The sequence below is a fragment of the Mustela erminea genome, chromosome 12 (genome assembly GCF_009829155.1).
Source record: "Mustela erminea isolate mMusErm1 chromosome 12, mMusErm1.Pri, whole genome shotgun sequence".
NCBI classification, from domain to species: Eukaryota; Metazoa; Chordata; class Mammalia; order Carnivora; family Mustelidae; genus Mustela; species Mustela erminea.
In genome coordinates this window covers 122,069-135,534 of record NC_045625.1, presented here as the reverse complement: position 1 = coordinate 135,534, position 13,466 = coordinate 122,069, and the positions used below count along the sequence as shown (strand labels likewise).

Below are 13,466 nucleotides of genomic sequence, written 5' to 3'. Positions count from 1 at the left end.
CCGTGTGCTGGAGCTCACCCGTGTGCACACCCCTGCGTGTGTCTGCTGTGGCCCAGCACAGCTTGCAACGCCATTGCTGTCCTGGGGCCCAGCCAGATGCAGGCCTTCCGCGAGGAGGGCAGGTGCGGGACGAGTCTGCTATCCGCAGAGGAGCTGCTTGGGCCCAGGGCTCCCAACCGTACAAGCCCCGCAGGGCCCCCACCGCCCCCTCCCTGCTCTCTGGAAGATGGGCTCCTGCTGGAGGAAGGCCTAGTCACGTGTCTTCCTTTGCTTCTGCTCAGACTGCCTCTTCTTCCAACCCAGGCTGAGGCTGTGCTGGTGCCTGTGGGTAGAGATGCCTCCCTTGCTCTGGCTGCTGCCTTCTGAGGACACGGAAGTCCTGCCGGCCTGCTCATTTCCATGTCAGCCTGGGCGAGATGGGCTCAGCCATCCAGAAGTTGCTTGAGAGTGACAGTCTGAGACTCCTGGCTGGGCTGCTGGGGCGGGGCCAGGGGGCCCTGCCTCCACAGAGCACATCTTGGGGTCTGGATTTCTGGGTCCCCAAGAACTGGTGGTGGCCAGGAGCCCTGGTGGTCTGAGCACTGGCTGTCTTGGGGCAGGGGTGAGCTTGCGTCTGAAGTTGTCACTATCTCTTCCAGCTGTGCTGCAGTGAGGCCTTGTCACTTGGGGCCCTGTCTCCATGCACAGACAGCCTGTGCGATGGCCCCTTGGGGCCATCTGCCCCAATTCAGGAATTCCCCTAGCTTGGCAGCTGGGGCAGGTAGAGACCTAGCTGTGTCTGGCTGGAGGGTTTCGGGTCCTTCCTTTATGTTCCCACAATGTATTACAGCATCACGTTCTTTTCAAAGTGAAAATAAACTGAGTGGAGTCTGTAGAAGCTCGCCCTTTGGCCCAGAGGGCTGGGGACGAGGATGGCGTTTACAGCTTGAAGAAGGGCCTTGACAGGGGTTCTGTGGTAGACAGAGTTTGCCTGCTCTGTGGATCCTGAAGCTTGAGGACATCTTGCTGGGAAGTCTGCAGGCAGCTAATGGTCTTAGTTCTGGCCATTTGGGGGGCCTCTAGGAGAAAATTTATGGACGTTTTGGGCCACAGTGGGAATGTCACTTTCCATGGAAACCAGGTGGGCTTGGGATTGGGGTATTTGGGGAAATACGGGTGGTGTCTGCAGTCTAGCTGAGTGACATGGAGGCCTTAGTTTCCCTCCGTGGGGCCACAGGCACAGCCCCGAGCTTTCATCCAGATCCCAGGAGCAGAGCATGTTGGTTTTTCCTGGGGAGGCAGAGGCAAGGTATCTGCAAGTATGTTGGGGGAGTTGCGGGTCCCACCCAGGAGCTTGGTGGTGGAGGGAACACAGGCACTGTGTGGCTGTCCAGGTGGACACAGGGAAGGACTTGCCACAGCTGGAAGCAGGTAGACACATGTGACCTGATGGGTCCGAGGAGGAAGAGCTCAAAGGCTAGGAGGTGGTCCTGCGGATGCTCCTGCTAGGTCCACTCCTGCTGATGATTCCTGTGAGTGATGTGGGGCCGGGATCCAGGCTCAGGGTGCAGAGCTCTGCCCCTTGCCTTTGCTCACAGCTTCGGGGCAGAGGCTTTGTTCAGGTGGGACAGGTTCTCCTCAGGCGGAAGGGCTGTGGGTTGGGGGGAAAGGAGGATGGATTTGCATTCTGACGGCGCCAAGTGGGACAGACATACAGGCAGCAGCTGGGTCCCTGTGGCTGGAGCTCACAAGTGGGGTGGACGTCACCAGCTGTGGCACCCTGGGAGATGGCCCATAGTAGCAGGTCTTGAGGCAAGACTCTTGGGGACTGTTACCTTGAGTAGCAGGCATAGAAGGGGGCCCTGATGGCTGCAGAGAGCTTGTGTGGAATTGGCGCTCAGGGCTGGAGCCGCTGCCCGGCCCCCAGGTGCAGAGGGCAGGAAGGACTTAGAGGCCACAGCGGGGCGGGGGCGGGGGAAGAGCTGATGTGGTGAGAGTAGACGCATCACACTTCTGTCTTCAACAGGACGAAGAGGAGATGGAAGAAGCAGCCAATCAGAAGCTTGCTCTCCAAAAGGCCAAAGAAGTGGCTGAAGTCAGTCCCATGTCTGCTGCCAACATCTCCATCGCCGCCGCGTAAGGCTCTTGGTGGGGGAAGGCGGGGGTTGCTGCAGTCTTGCGTTGGGTCCTCCACAGGACGCTCCTCCACAGGACGCTCCTCCTGGGGGCTTCCTCAGAATCCCTTATATTGACTGGAGCTTCTTAGGACGCGGCCCCCAGGAGCCGTGATGCGAGGGAATGGCTCCCCTCCTGGCTCCCTTCCCTGCAGCAGCCCGCGAGCAGCGTTTGCCGGGAAGAGCCCTGTGGCTTCTCCCCGTCCCAGGCTGAGCGAGGCGTTGCAGTGCGTGGCCCTCCCTCCGGAGGTCAGACTGGCTCTGACTTGGTCCTCAGCGGGCTTGGGTGGCTCCAGGCCTCTGGCTGGACACGGGGTGTGAGTCAGGGGTCAGGTTAGTGTATCTGTCCGGACTCCACTGTGTTCAGGGATGTTTTTGAGCCAGAAGATTCGCGCTGCACGTCGGCAGCCCAGGAACTCAATGCACTTCCCCAAAACGTTTCCAAGGGTTCAGTACGGGGACAGAGGCCAAGGGAAACCTCGAGGATCACAAAAGGTGAAGAAGGCAGGGCCAAGGCTTCCCCCAGGAGACTAGTCACCCTGAGGTTCTCCTGAGCCTCCAGGCACATTGCAAACCACAGTGGGAAGTACTGGGGCCTCAGAGTTGGGACAGAGGGCTCAGCCCAGGGCCAAAGGCTGCTGTGTGTTGGGGGAAGTCCCCCGTGGTGGGCAGGGAGGACTGGGACCGAGGGAGGACGTCTGGGCTAGTATCAGGGTGGCCATGAGAGAGCACAGAGGAAGGAGCCCTCCTTTCGCTGGGAGCTCGCTCTCCAGGCCATGCTGAGTGCACTCGGAGCTGGGGACTTGTCCTCGGTGCCATGGCCCACCCACCACAGACCTCTGATTTCCAACCCAGTGGGCCCCCCTCCGTCTCCCTGTTCCCTAGGAACAGCCCCAGGAACAGCTGTAGTGACACACGCGTCCGGGCTGCTGAGTGTGTGTGCTGGCAGGTGGACGAGTTTGCGGGGAGAGCGGGTGTGCAGGTGTGAGAGGGCCCATGTCTGCCTGTGTGTGAGTACACGTGTGTCATGTGTGTGTCTGCGTCATAGTGGCCCTGTTCTTGTCCAGCGGTCCCCAGGGGGTTGGCCTGTTTGCTAGGAAGGCCTTTGCAGAGGACCTGCACCTCAGCCGAGCAGGAAGCCCTGGCCTCTGGGGGAGAAGAAGCTAGAGGAGGCCCCTGACCCTTGGGCAGGGGTGCCGGGGGGCTGCAGAGAGCCGGGGAGGACTCAGTAGTCACTACTCAGACAGCTACTGGGGGCTCAGGGCTCGGCTGTCTCTGGGTTGTTGGGCTGATTCGGTGCCTTGGACGGCATGGTCCTGGGCTTGCTTGGTGGTGACCTGGAAGACGGCCCTTCTCCTGAGCTTTGTAGCTGCTGGTGGTCTGCGTTAGCAGAGGGAGCTGGTGAGCTTCTGACCCATTCCTGAGCCTGTAGGTTTCTCTTCAGCATTTGCCTTCTCTGCATTTAGAGGGGGGTGCTATCCCTTGGGCCCCGTCCCTGTCAGAGCTGCCGCGCCTTAGGGGTGTAGGGCAGGGCGTCTGTTCCCATTGGGCTGAGAGCTCTGGGCAGCAGGTGCTGGGACCCGTGGCACAACCACGGAGAACTTGTCAGGCCACCAAGAGAGATCTGGGTGCTCTTCCTTGGTCCCCGTCCTCCTCCGGGGACACTGCTCTGTAGCCACGAGGCTGCAGACGGGCACACCCAGGCCCAGGGTGTGTCACACTGTGCTCCCTGGGTTCTGTGCGACTGTGCTCTGGGCCTGACCACCACCTTGGTGCTTCTTTTCTCCTGGGTGGAGCTCCCGGGGAGGCACAGGTGTTCTCCCTCACGGTGGGGCCTGAGCTCGGTGTCCACTCATTCCTGCCGTGCCAGCCTGGGTGTGTGCCGGCCTTGGCCTCTATGCTCCCCCTTCTTGGGCATGTTCCTGGGATGCAGCTTTGCGCCTTTGTTCCCTGTGACATGTCCTCCGTGTGCCTCCATTGGATGGCGGTCAGTCTGATGTGGTCACTGGAGGTCCTGCCCGGGGATGAGGTCTGAGCTCTGGGTGTGTGGTGTTGGCTTTCCTCTCTGTCTGTTGCCCCCCACCCCCCAGACGTTTCTCTTCTCCAGTGAATCGTGTTGGGTGGGTGGGCTTGTCTCCTGCTGCTGGTTGGGCTGGGAGTGAGGCCCTGAGTGACACGCACCTTGACTCTGCTCCCTGTAGCCAAGCCGTGTGGTCTGTGAGGCAGGAGGACTGGTCCAGAGGCTGTGGCGCCCTGGGAGCAGAGGGGCCCTTACTGCCCTCAGTGTTCGAGGGGCTCCCTGGGTTCTGTGCGACTGTGCTGAGCCCGAGGGGCGGGGCTCCTGCCTTCTCAGAGGATGTCCCTGTCCTCTGGAGTTGGGCTGTGGCCTCAGGTGATGGACCCTGCAGGGAATGGATGCTAAGGCTGATGTGGTCTCCTGCTTCTCCGTGATCGGTCACCCTTCTCCTCGCCTGCACTCCGAATGCTGACGCACACTCACTGTTCATTCAGGACGCCCAGCACTCACTGTCAACGTATGTTCCTGCCCAGTACCACACACGCTCACTCACCTCACACGTGTCCACACACTCGCATGCACGCTCACACGCACACACCGTGCGCGCACTCACACCCAGTTGCACACCCACCCACACCTTTTTACTCCTGGGACCTGTAGGAGGGTGAGTTGCTCTGAGCCCCTCAGTGTGTAGACTCGGCCTTGAGAAGGAGGAGCTGGGAAGCCGTGGGGTCTTCCCCTAGGGGAACGACCTCAAAGGGGAAGGATTGTAGAGATTTCTGGTTTCTCTCTTGGTTTTGGGAAGGCGTCCAGAGTCTCTGGAAAACGGCTGGAGTCCCAGTGAGGAGGTGGGTTGGTGATGTAGCCTTTGTGCCCCGGGAACGTCACAGTGAGCTGCAACGCCCAGTTCCAGCCTGAGGGGCCCAGGACTCAGGGGGGCAAGGGCAGAGCGGGGCAGGCAGGTGGCAGGGCTCGGGGGGAGCCCAAAGGTAAGGTGTCCTGCGTTAGCTGGCTTTGCTGTGTCTCAGAGGCAAGGCAAATGCACAGGTTGTCCCATGGCAGCTCCGTGGCAGTGGGACACATAGTGGCAGGCAAGAGCCATTTGGAATTCAGGGACGCTCGGTGCTGGCTCCTTCCAAGGCCTATGCTGTGTGTGGGGCCGAGGGTGCCAAGCTGTGGGGATGGCCCCCGACCGCAGATTCTTTTCCTCTGGCCGGGGGGGCGGGCGGTGCTGTGCTCCTTCTTGTGTCACTGTTCCGCCCGATGCTCTTTCTTTCTCAACTTCTCTTTTACCCCGAGGTCTCAGCTGGTGCCCGTTCTGATGGACCCGTCCCTGGCCTCCTGCCCAGACACCCACCGCAGCCTGCGCCCTGACCTGATGTGGCTTAAACGTGTTCTGTGCCCCTTAGAGCCCTCTCTGGTTTCTCACTTCTGTTTTGTCTTGTTTCTTGCATGTGCAGTTTCGTAAAGCACACTCGGGGTGCCGTGTCTCACAGCTCATCTGTCTCCAGCGTAAACTCACCGTGAGTTCCTCTGCTATGGCACCCTCTGTGCCTTCACGGCGGCTACATGCAGCACCTCCCCTACCCCTAACCGCTTTTCCACCTCCAGCCCCTTGCTCCGGGGCAGCTCCAGGAAAGCCTTCTGCAGCTGGCAGGGGACGGTGGGCACGCTTCCCGATGGTCCCGAGTCCTGCTCTGGGCGCCAGACTCTGCGCTCGGCCCTTCCTCTCCCCGCTGGTCCTCTTGTCTGCTGTCTGTCCCTGTGGCGTCTCTCTGGTGTCTTGGGCATTTTCTGCTTCTCTTGAGGTGGCTGCTGCTGGGCTGCCATGGGCGCTGTGGCCCTTGTGTTTCTCCCACAAGGGAGAGCGTCCAGTCAGACTCACTGAGGACATTCACGGGGTCCTCCTGCCCCATCCTTTTTTGACTTGGGAGGGGATATATCTGGGACCCTTAGGAAGCTGTCTTCGTGACAGCAGAGCTGTTCTCATGTTAGACCAGCCAGAGCCTGAGGTTGGCCACCGAAAACCCAGTGTGTCACTCTTGGAGGAGACACCAGTCTGCCTGGGGAGGAGGTCCTGGGATGGTTGCCTCCAGGGGCTTCCTCTCCAGGGTGAGGCCAAGCGCTGCAGGTGGGACGTCTCTGGAACTGTTGGCTGTGGTCTGCCCACCTGGATGGGGCAGCAAGGTACTCTCTCTGGGGCCCAGTAGTGTGAGAGTGCTGGCCCTCTCTGAGCCACCTGCTCCCTGCTCGGCTGGCCTAGACCTGACACGGCTTGTTCACAGGCTGTGGGGACCCTGGTGTGTCCCAGGGTAAGAACTCTGGGTCCTGGATGACTGATTCCCAGGCTGGAGGAAGGTGTGGATGTCAGTACTAACATGTCAACAGTGAGGGCTGCCTCCCAGTACTGGCACCTGTGCACACCTGGCTCCCTCAGCCGAGACCCAAAGCGGGGTTGTGTCATGGACGCTCCTGTTTGGGCCTTGCAGGTGTCCACAAGGCCTGGGTTGGGTGTGGCCGAATAGGGCTCTGCCAGCAAGCTGAGGTTGAGGCACTGTGGGAGCAGCTCCTCATGTGACTCCTTAAAGAGCCTTTTACAATAAGGGCTTGGTCTGGAATACTGTTACTGTGTTTCAGATGGTGGCCTGGCCCTTGCTCTCACGTTCTGGGTGTTGTGAGCTCAGTGGAGAGGTGCAGAGACCTGGGTGGCCCACACTACTTCATGAACCAGACAGAGCAGGGACCGAATAGCAACCTGGTGCAGGTCGACTCAGACACCAGCAAGGGGGGGAGGCCTGCTGCCCGGACTCCGAGGAAGCCAGACCTCTCCAAGCAGTGGGTGGGTGCAGACAGCTCCAGGTGTCGTTAGGGCCCAAAGAGGCAGGGCGACCCAGCAGGATCAGAGCCACAGGGACCTAGGGGGGCTGTGTGAGCCCATCTGCTCCGTGTCTTGCTCCCCTGGGAAGTTCTGGGGGAGTCTGCTAGCTCCGTGGCACCCTGTATGTGACCGGACACATCGTCCCTTCGTGGAGTTTGGGTGGTCTCTGGGAGAGAAGGAGCTGCAGCTAGGGTTGGGGAGAGCAGGGCCGTGTTACCAGGAGCCTATCCTGAGCTCCCAGCCTGCACACTGTCCCCACTGTCTTCATCACCTGTCTGTTCTGGCAGAGAGCTGGCCCCAGGTCTTAGGCTGCACCCAGCCCTCACCTTGAGGACCATGTGGCGCTGCCTCCCAGCCTGCGTCAGGTGGCCAGGCTGGCTGTCGGCCCTCGTGGGCTCCTGTCACCCATCTCACGTGGTTCAGCATTGTTCACAGTTGGGTCCTTTATTTTGGTGCCAGGCTGGGACGGGTAGGTCCCCTGGGCTCTAGGTTGAAGTCCAAGGAATGGAAACAGAAGGTGAGAGGGTCTGTTGCAAGGTGTCCCTGGGAGCAGGGAAGGACAGTTTTGATGGCTCAGAGGAGGCAGGCCAGGACCTGGTGAGGCAGTTGATGGTGTTGGTTAGCAGATGGCCAGAGAGGCCACACTTGTCCCCCATGCACTGCTCTGCCTGCCCAGCATAGGGGCTCCCAGGTGAGGGCCCGACATTGTGCTCTTTGGCTTCCATTCTTGTGAGGCAGTGCCCTGGACATGGCTCCCTGCGTTGGAGCCTGGACTTCCCCTCTAAAGAGGCTGGATCTGGCATCACACACTTTGTGCAGGCGAGCCGCAGGCACTGGGCTGTCCCTCGCCCGGCTGCCTCTGGCTTTGCAGGTCAGCATGGCGCTCAGTAGCACAGGGCCCTGATGCTGGTGGCCTGTCCAGCCTGGGCCCTGGTCTGGGGCCCCTCAGGCTGTGACTCTGTGCTGTCAGTGCAGTCAGGGGTCTGGCCAAGGCTTCACTTCTTTAGAGACCTTTTTTCTGTCTTTGCACGCGTCTGACCCTGGCTCCGTCAGTGACTTGGCTAGAGGGCCCTCTATGAGTCTAGGCTCAGTGTCGTCATCTGTGAAGTAGGGAGGTTGTGGTGAGGGTTGGAGGCAGTGGGCCACTGCAGTTCACAGCACAGTGTGGCTCTGAACAACTACCATCACAGTAGGTCCAGAAATCTCCAGAGGCTGAAGGATGAGACTCTGGCCTCAGACGAGGTTCCTGCTTGGCCAGGGTGGGACTGGGGTCGCCTACTTTGGAGGCCTTATTCAGCACAGATTCCAGAATGCAAATGGTTTTTCATGTACCCTGGGCTGGGGAGACCGACATAAGACTATGTGGATGAGGCTGTGGGGTGGTCAAACCTTGACGGCCTGTGCAGGGACAGCTGAGCCTGGAGTACAGGCCACGCCTGGTGCTGGAGGGCTTCTCTGCCCTGGTGGAAGGAAGGGGCTCTCTGTGGAGCCTGGAGAGTGGAGGGTATTGAGGACCACAGGAGGGAGCATCTCTAGCCCCAGACCTAACTGCTGGGCTCCTGGGAGCAAGTGGTCACTGAGCCGAGTGGCAGGTGCCTGGATAGTGCTGCCCACCTTAGGGAGCAGTCCCAGCTTATCCTTTGGCCCTGAGAAGGGGCCACTGCCCCCGGCCCCTTGCTCCCTGGGCTACGTCTACCCCGATCCTGGGGACCTGCCTCTTCTCAGGGCCTCTCACAGACACCCCTGTCTCCTGGCCAGTGGCTGTTTTTCCAGAAGTGGAGGTGGAGAAGCCCCTTCCCGGGCAGCTCTGCTCTATGCTGAAGCAAGGCCACGCCCCAGGGTGGCTGCAGGGGGCTCCCTGCCTCCTGCCTCTTCCTCAGTCCTGCCCCATTTGGACTCTTCCCCCCCACCTCCCGGTTAAGGCCTTCCTAGCCAGCAGCCCACCTGCCCTGGAAGCCTGTCTGCCACCTCCTGCTGGTGCCTGTCATTCCCACTGCCCTGCATCCCTTGGCCAAGGGCCCCTGTACAGCTGCTCCAGGGTGGCCTTGAGCCCCCCACTGCTCACCCGCAGGCTGGTGCTCTCACAGTCGGTGGGGTCATGATGGGGGTGGGGGCAGGGCCGAATTCTGGGCCCCCTGGGTGTCCCTTACTTGTTCTGCACCGGTTGCCGGGGGTCTCCAGGGCGCCTGCCCCCCCAACCCCGCCCTGCCCCCCCGCCATCCCTCCATCGCTGCGTCCATCTGTGGCTTCCCCGGCGAGGCAGAGCGTGGGCGGGCGCGGCCCTCACCGCCGGTCTCCCCGCAGCAGGCCGCAGAACTCGGCCAAGGCGCGCTCGGTGTGGGAGCAGCGGGCCAGTCAGCTGCGGCTGCAGAACCTGAGGGCCAGCTGCGAGGCGCTGTACAGCGAGATGGACCCCGAGGAGCGGCTGCGCTACGCCACCACGCGCCACCTGCGGCCCGACATGAAGACGCACCTGGACCGGCCGCTCGTGGTGGAGCTGGGCCGCGACGGGCCGCGGGTCCCAGCCGGGGGCAAGGCCCGGTCCGAGGGCGCGGAGGCCGCGGAGGGCGCCGACCCGCCGCCGCGCAGGCACCACCGGCACCGCGACAAGGCGGCGGCCTCGGCCCCGGCGGCGGCGGTGGAGCAGGAGCGGGCGGACGTCCCGAAGGCCGACGGCGGGGAGCCCGGGGCCCGGGAGGAGCGGCCACGGCCGCACCGCAGCCGCAGCAAGGAGGCTCGGAGCGAGCGCGGCCGCGGCCCGGGCCCCGAGGGCGGCCGGCGCCACCACCGGCGGGGCTCCCCGGAGGAGGCGGCCGAGCGCGAGCCCCGGCGCCACCGCGCGCACCGGCACGCGCCCGACCAGGGCAAGGACGGCGGCGGGGCCAAGGGCGAGCGGCGAGCGCGCCACCGCGGCGGCCCCCGGGCCGGACCCCGAGAGGCGGGGAGCGGGGAGGAGCCGGCGCGGAGGCACCGGGCCCGGCACAAGGCGCTGCCCTCGCAGGAGGACGCGGAGAAGGAGGCGGCGGAGAAGGAGGGCGAAGGCGAGGAGCGAGACAAGGAGAAGGAGCTCCGGAACCACCAGCCCAAGTGAGGAAGCGCGCGTGCCCATGGTGGACCCAGCGGCTGGCCGGGGAGGAGGCCGGTCTGGGGCTGCAGAGCTACTGATGGTGTACCCAGCCGCTGGCCTGGGAGGGGGCCGGGGTCAGGGTCCACAGGGTTGGGGGTGCAGAGCTGCCTAGTGGCCCCTGTTGCACCTGGTCCCCCTGCCCTCTGTCTCCATCGCTTGTGGTGGTGACAATCCTGCCTTGATGGGGTGTCGTGTAGAATGCTTAAAACTGGTGGTGGGGGGGGCAGGCAGGGTATGCTCAGCGAATGTCAGCCATTAGTCCAAGGCACCCAGGCGGGAGAGAGGGCGTGGGGAAAGTTGTTGGGACTGGTTTGGGACATGTTGGCGTGGGAAGAGCATAGTAGCCCCGGGGAAAAGAAAAACGTGGGGAGAGCCCCCTAAGGAGGCCACTAGGCCAAATGGTAGAAGGGAATAGGGCCAGGCTGGGTGGCCATGACACAGAGGGCCTCCTTCCCTTCCACAGCAGCCTTGTCCAGCCTGCTTCTGGCTGGGCCAGGATCTGACTCTGACTCTGTGAGCAAGCTGGGGTAACAGGAGCCCCCCGGGCTAAGGCCAGTAGTCTGCAAGAACTCCTGCAGCTGGAGGTGACCATCCAGGGTCAGCCCAGTCTGGGCACCGTCTCTGTGCAGAGCCCTGTGCTGGGCCTCTTGGTCTGGTGGTGTCCTAGGCTCTTGGTGGAGTAGCTGAGGGAAACCCTCCTACCGGCTTCTTCATGCTGTAGACAGTTCCCTTTCTTTACACACTGTGATGCCAGCCGTGCCTAGTCTCGTGCCAGCGACGGACAGGAGAATCAGCCCTAAAAACATAGAAACGTACAAAGTGATAAAAACCAGAGGAAATGCCAGAGTAGCAGAAGAAGCAGTCGGGGCTTTACTTGGTCGGCACGGGGGCACATGGAGCTGGGTTTTGCAGACTGAGTAGCAGTTGGGGGCTGCATCGGACTCTGACGTGCATTCTTGGTTGCAGGGAGCCACACTGTGACCTGGAGGCCAGTGGACCAGTGGGTGTGGGCCCTGTGCACGCCTTGCCCAGCACTTGTCTGCAGAAGGTAGAGGAACAGCCAGAGGATGCAGATAATCAGCGGAATGTCACACGGATGGGCAGTCAACCCTCGGACTTGAGTGCCACTGTGCACATCCCGGTGACACTGACCGGCCCTCCTGGGGAGACCACGGCTGTTCCCAGTGAGTATCTCCCATCTGAGTGGGGCAGGGCCCACCTTGTGCAGGCCCGGTTGGCTCTCCGCCAGCCCCCTCCATGACAGCTGCTTGGGCATGGAGCCTGCCTGTGTGAACTGTCTCACCAGCTGGAGAGAAGGTCCTCTGTGCTGGCGTCCGTGCCTTGCTGTCTTCGTTTTCCAGTGGCCCCGAGGAGCGCTATTACTATTTCATGTCACTTACGTGCTATTGTCCTCCCTTTCAAAGACACTTGCAAGTTACTAGCTAAGCACCAGTCAAGTGTTAGTGCTGGGGGACAGCAGGAGGGAGTGGGACCAGGGCTGCCCTTGTGGGACTTATAAGTCTCATCAGGAAGACAGACCCTAGGATGGTCATGACTCTTCCTAGTTATGTGAAAGCTGCTACGCACCTTGGTCCCAAACCTGATGGGGGCTGACAACTAGCCAGTGGTCTTCCCGTGACTTATGTGCTTTGTGACTCCTGCTCTGAGGTCCCCACAGGCCTTGGCCTGAGCTCTTCTTCCCCCTCCTCTCTCCCACACTCCTGATTGAGCAGCTGCTCCCTGCCCAGCCATGTGCAGGCACTGAGGGCAAGAGGCTCTTTGTGTCTGCAGGTCACTCTGTCTAGTAGGGACAGAGAGACCTGGAGGGGTCAGATACAGTCCCCTCACACTGTGTGTAGCAGGTGCACAGATGGCTTGTGAGCACAAAGATAGAGCATCCTGGGGGCGGTTGGAGAGGGCCAGGCCGTGGAAGCTGAGCTCACATGCAAGGTGTGATTAAGTTTAGTCTTGAGAAGACCAGGTGCCATGCAATGCCGGCCTGTGTTTGCAGATGTGTCCACACACACTCAGGCACGTGCACACACCCCTCACCTCTTGGGCAGATGCTCTCATCTGGGGCCTGGGAACCAGTATACCATGCCAGGAGTAGCTGGAGCAGCCCGCTCTGGCTGCTTTGGCTTCCCCCTGCCCTTCGCTTCCTTGGGAGAGAACTTTCCCTGGTCCACTCTCTGGTTTCAGCTCTCAGAGATACTAGTGTGTCTGTGTTCCCAGACTCTTGGTCTGCTTCTCTCTGGCTTAAGCTTGAGGATGAGTCCAGGGTTCCCACCTGGCTTTTGTCCATGAGTCAGGTGCAGCCCCTCCTCCCCAACTCCTGGCAACCACTGATCTTTTTACCACTTCTGTAGTTCTGCCTTTTCCAGAATGTCATGTAGTTGGAATCATACAGTGTACAGCCTTTTCAGATTGGGTTCTTGTGCTTACAACGTGCATGGAGGGTTTCGCCATGTGTTCTCATGGCTTGCTAGCTCATTTCTCTCTAGCGGTGAAGAGTAATCCATTGTCTGGCCATTCCACAGTTGATCCATGAACCTGCCGAAGGACATCTTGGTTGCTTCCAAATTTTGGCAATTATGCATAAAGCTGTTATAAGCATCTATGTTCAGGATTTTGTATGGACATACGCTTTCAGCTCATTTGGGCAAACAGTTAAGAGCATGACTGTTGGATTGTAAGGTAAGGTTGTGTTTAGTTTTGTAAAGAGCTGGTAGTCTAAGCAAGTGGCTGTACCGTCTGGCATTCCCGCCAGCAGTGAGTGAGAACTGTTCCTCCAGCTCCTCTCCAGCATCCCGTGCTGTCAGTGTTTTGTGTTTTTGCCATTCTGATAAGTATGTAAGGGTACTTCCTTGTTCTGTTTGCAGTTCCTTAATGACACGTGACGTTGAGCATCTTTTCATTTGTGTATTTGCCATCTGTATGTCTTATTTGGTGAGATAACTGTTCATACCTTTTGCTGACTTTTTAATTTTCTTATTTGAAAGAAAATTTGAGACTTAATTTTTTGAAGAGTAGTTTAAGGTTCAAAACAAAACAAAGAGGAAGGTACAGAGAGTTCCCATGACTCTGTGCCCCCACACAAACATAGCCTCCCCCATTATCCACATTCCCCGTCAGATGCTGCATCTGTTACCAGGGATGAACCTCCACGGACACATCGTAATCACCGGATGTCTGTGGTTTACCTTCGGGCTCACTCTTGGTGTTGCCCATTCCATGGGTTTAGACAAAGGTACAGTGACATTTCGCTGTCACTATAATATGACACAGAGTATT

General features: G+C 60.3%; 1 protein-coding gene across 12 annotated transcripts in view; it reads left to right on the top strand.

Moving 5' to 3' along the window:
- CACNA1B (calcium voltage-gated channel subunit alpha1 B) overlaps positions 1–13,466 on the top strand; it is a 182,974-nt gene that overhangs the window by 82,558 nt on the left and 86,950 nt on the right. For 6 of the 12 annotated variants that reach the window (XR_004277441.1, XM_032307658.1, XM_032307659.1 and 3 more), the window contains 4 exons: positions 2,006–2,115; positions 5,631–5,693; positions 9,353–10,135; positions 11,142–11,359. Coding sequence is in view for 11 of the 12 variants with exons in the window: in XM_032307658.1 (XP_032163549.1) it covers positions 2,006–2,115; positions 5,631–5,693; positions 9,353–10,135; positions 11,142–11,359 (1,174 nt within the window). In the remaining variant the exon portion in view is untranslated. The remainder of the gene's footprint in view (positions 1–2,005; positions 2,116–5,630; positions 5,694–9,352; positions 10,136–11,141; positions 11,360–13,466) is intronic. The other 6 variants (XM_032307664.1, XM_032307662.1, XM_032307663.1 and 3 more) reach the window with 3 other exon arrangements.